The sequence below is a fragment of the Notolepis coatsorum genome (assembly GCF_963971535.1).
Source record: "Notolepis coatsorum genome assembly, chromosome: 17".
Lineage (NCBI taxonomy): Eukaryota > Metazoa > Chordata > Actinopteri > Aulopiformes > Paralepididae > Notolepis > Notolepis coatsorum.
Genome location: NC_140181.1, coordinates 85,869,656 through 85,872,339, shown reverse-complemented (window position 1 = coordinate 85,872,339; position 2,684 = coordinate 85,869,656). Strand labels below are relative to the sequence as shown.

Below are 2,684 nucleotides of genomic sequence, written 5' to 3'. Positions count from 1 at the left end.
TTGGTTCCGGATGTCATGAATGTAATGGGCCTTCCTGGACACCGCGAGGCAGACCCTTCACTTTATGGCCTACCTCAGAGCAGACGGTCTAATGTAAAGTGGCATACCTGTTCTAGAAAACTGGTCTTTGTACCGGTTAACAAACATCTTCCGTCAAGTGAAGGCTTTATTTATCTGCGTTAATCCTTCGGGATATAGTCCGTGCGGTAGTAGACATTACGTAGACGAACTCGCCGATTTTATGTGACCATGCTAAAAAATTAAACAAATAAAATATCGAAGTAGAGGCTATTTTACTATAGCGTAAAATATTGACCTAGTGTGAGATTGATTTTCGAGGGCTGAATATTCGAATGGGTGATGTAGATCAAACACAAGTGTGCAAAGTGAGCCGGTCTGTGGTCCTTCCTTCTTGTTGTGGGTTCCATCCAGGGCAGGCTACACTACTACTACTTGGGCATCTCTCTCTCTCTCTCTCTCTCTCTCTCTCTCTCTCTCTCTCTCTCTCTTCTCTCTCTCTCTTCTCTCTCTCTCTCTCTCTCTCTCCTCTCTCTCTCTCTCTCTCTTCTCTCTCTCTCTCTCTTCTCTCTCTCTCTCTCTCTCTCTCTCTCTCTCTCTCTCTCTCTCTCTCTCTCTCTCTCTCTCTCTCTCTCTCTCTCTCTCTCTCTCTCTCTCTCTCTCTCTCTCTGACCAGACCCCACTGATCTCAGTCATTGATAATGGAGTGACTATGTATTTGAAAACATGGCAGCTCATTCGTGTGGTGCTGAATGGACAGCTCCCCGTTCTTTTTTATAGCCAGTTAGTTGCAGCTCATGGTGCTGAAAGGACAGCACAATAGAGTGCAGTAGAAGCATGTTGATGCTGCTCTACCAGCCTTGCAACTGCTAGAATTGTTGTTTATGGCCAACGTATGCTCTACGAATTGTTTTGTATGGCTGTACAATATAACTTTAATTGAGAAATTCAGATATGGTTATAAAGAGTGTGTATCGTTATGTGGCCAAAGTATCAAAGTGGGTACTAGGCCTTCATTTTTATTTTGTTTAACCAAAGTGCAATATAACGAGTGACCTCCATATTTTAACATATTTAAATAAATAGCTAAAGCATACTCCATTTGTGTTATGATTCTGATTGAATTGAGAGAAGACCTGCATTCTACTCGAATAATTAAAACGTCCCCCTGATTGACGGGGGGAGATAATCCCGGCGGGCCTCGTGCTCCTACTAGCGCGCGATGGGACAGAGCACGAGTCACACTCTGCCCGAGGCGAGGGCAAGACGCACACGAGGAGCCGACGAGGAGCACGCGCCCGAGTCTCACCAAGGCGTCTTAACGCGCGTTTTAGCGTCGCTTAGCAAAAACGCAATTAGAGTGCACTTGAACGTTGACTGTGCGCGCGGGGGGGGAGCACTGTGTCCTAGTGGAGGTGGATACATGTAGAGGCCGACTGCGTTCAGATCCAGAGCCTCCTGCTTGAAGAGTCACTGTGTTGAGAGGAAAGAAAGAGGAACTCTTGGAAAGAACTCTCGGAGAGAGCTGCGCGAGTAGCCGAATCTTCCAAACAAAAGACACAACGGAAAAGGTCTCCAGTTAGGCTTCTTAGTGAGATTTGTGTTGGTAGAGAATATGAATGCTGGAGACGAGAACCTGCTGAAGTCCATCAGCAATGACACGCTCCTGGACCTGACGCAGCGCTACGGCCAGGCAGCCTTTGGGTTTGGCGCTGTCCATGGTGCTGGAAGCCCGGCCGCTTCCCTCTCACACGGCAGCCGACTTCCTCTCCAGTCAGACCGGCAAGTCCATCGAGAGCGGCGGGGAGCAAACCAGTGACGACGATGACGGTTTCGACACACTCGAGTCCCGGAAGAGGGGCTCGGGGTTTGACGACGACAAGCACGGAGGTCCAGAGGCAAAAAGCCCAAGGAGCAGCGCTCCCTGCGCCTCAGCATCAACGCCCGGGAGAGGAGACGGAGCACGATCTAAACGACGCGCTGGACGGCCTGCGCTCCGTATCCCATACGCTCACAGTCCCTCGGTGAGAAAACTCTCCAAAATTGCCACTCTCTCTTGGCCAAGAACTATATCCTCATGCAGGCTCAGGCTCTGGAGGAGATGAGGAGGCTGGTGGCTTATCTGAACCAGGGACAGACCATAACCTCGCCTATCCCCGCCGCCCTGGCGCCCTTCGGACAGACTGCTGTTACCCTTTCTCGAGTTCGGCGCTCGCCGAGAAGTGCACTACTTACTCCGGAACACCGTCAAGTCTATTCAAACATTGCAACGACAAGCCTTGATTTGATTTAATACCTGAACTTTACCTACTTGCATCCATGTTGGTCTCTATCCCACTACGTTATTTTGAAACATTGTGTGGGGAAAGGATTTTAGTCTAATGCGTAATCCTAAACTATGTTTAAATAACTACCGAAATGTTTCATTGAGTTTGAACAACTATGGTGGAAACTCCGTTGACCTTGTGCAAGACTATAGTTGTTGAAACAAGCAATAGAAAAACACATTTAAACACTCTTTTGAGACGGCAGTCCATGTCCAAATTCTCAGTTCTATATTCGATAGGTATTTTGGGGGGAAATGTTTAGAATGATATCATCTCTTATTCGTGAACTATGCAACATTCAACAACAACACATTGCCGTGAGATGCAAAGAATGCGATC

The 2,684-nt window shown here is 47.9% G+C and overlaps 1 protein-coding gene across 1 annotated transcript; it reads left to right on the top strand.

Annotated features, from left to right (window-relative positions):
• Positions 1 to 1,633: 1,633 nt before the first annotated feature.
• LOC311244351 (class E basic helix-loop-helix protein 23-like) lies at positions 1,634 to 2,301 on the top strand (the record flags this gene model as incomplete). The annotated part of the gene is given in 7 exon segments (XM_084333815.1): positions 1,634 to 1,755; positions 1,757 to 1,911; positions 1,914 to 1,976; positions 1,979 to 2,014; positions 2,017 to 2,067; positions 2,070 to 2,204; positions 2,207 to 2,301. Coding segments are annotated over 7 exon segments (657 nt in total).
• Between the last annotated feature and the right edge of the window lie 383 nt (positions 2,302 to 2,684).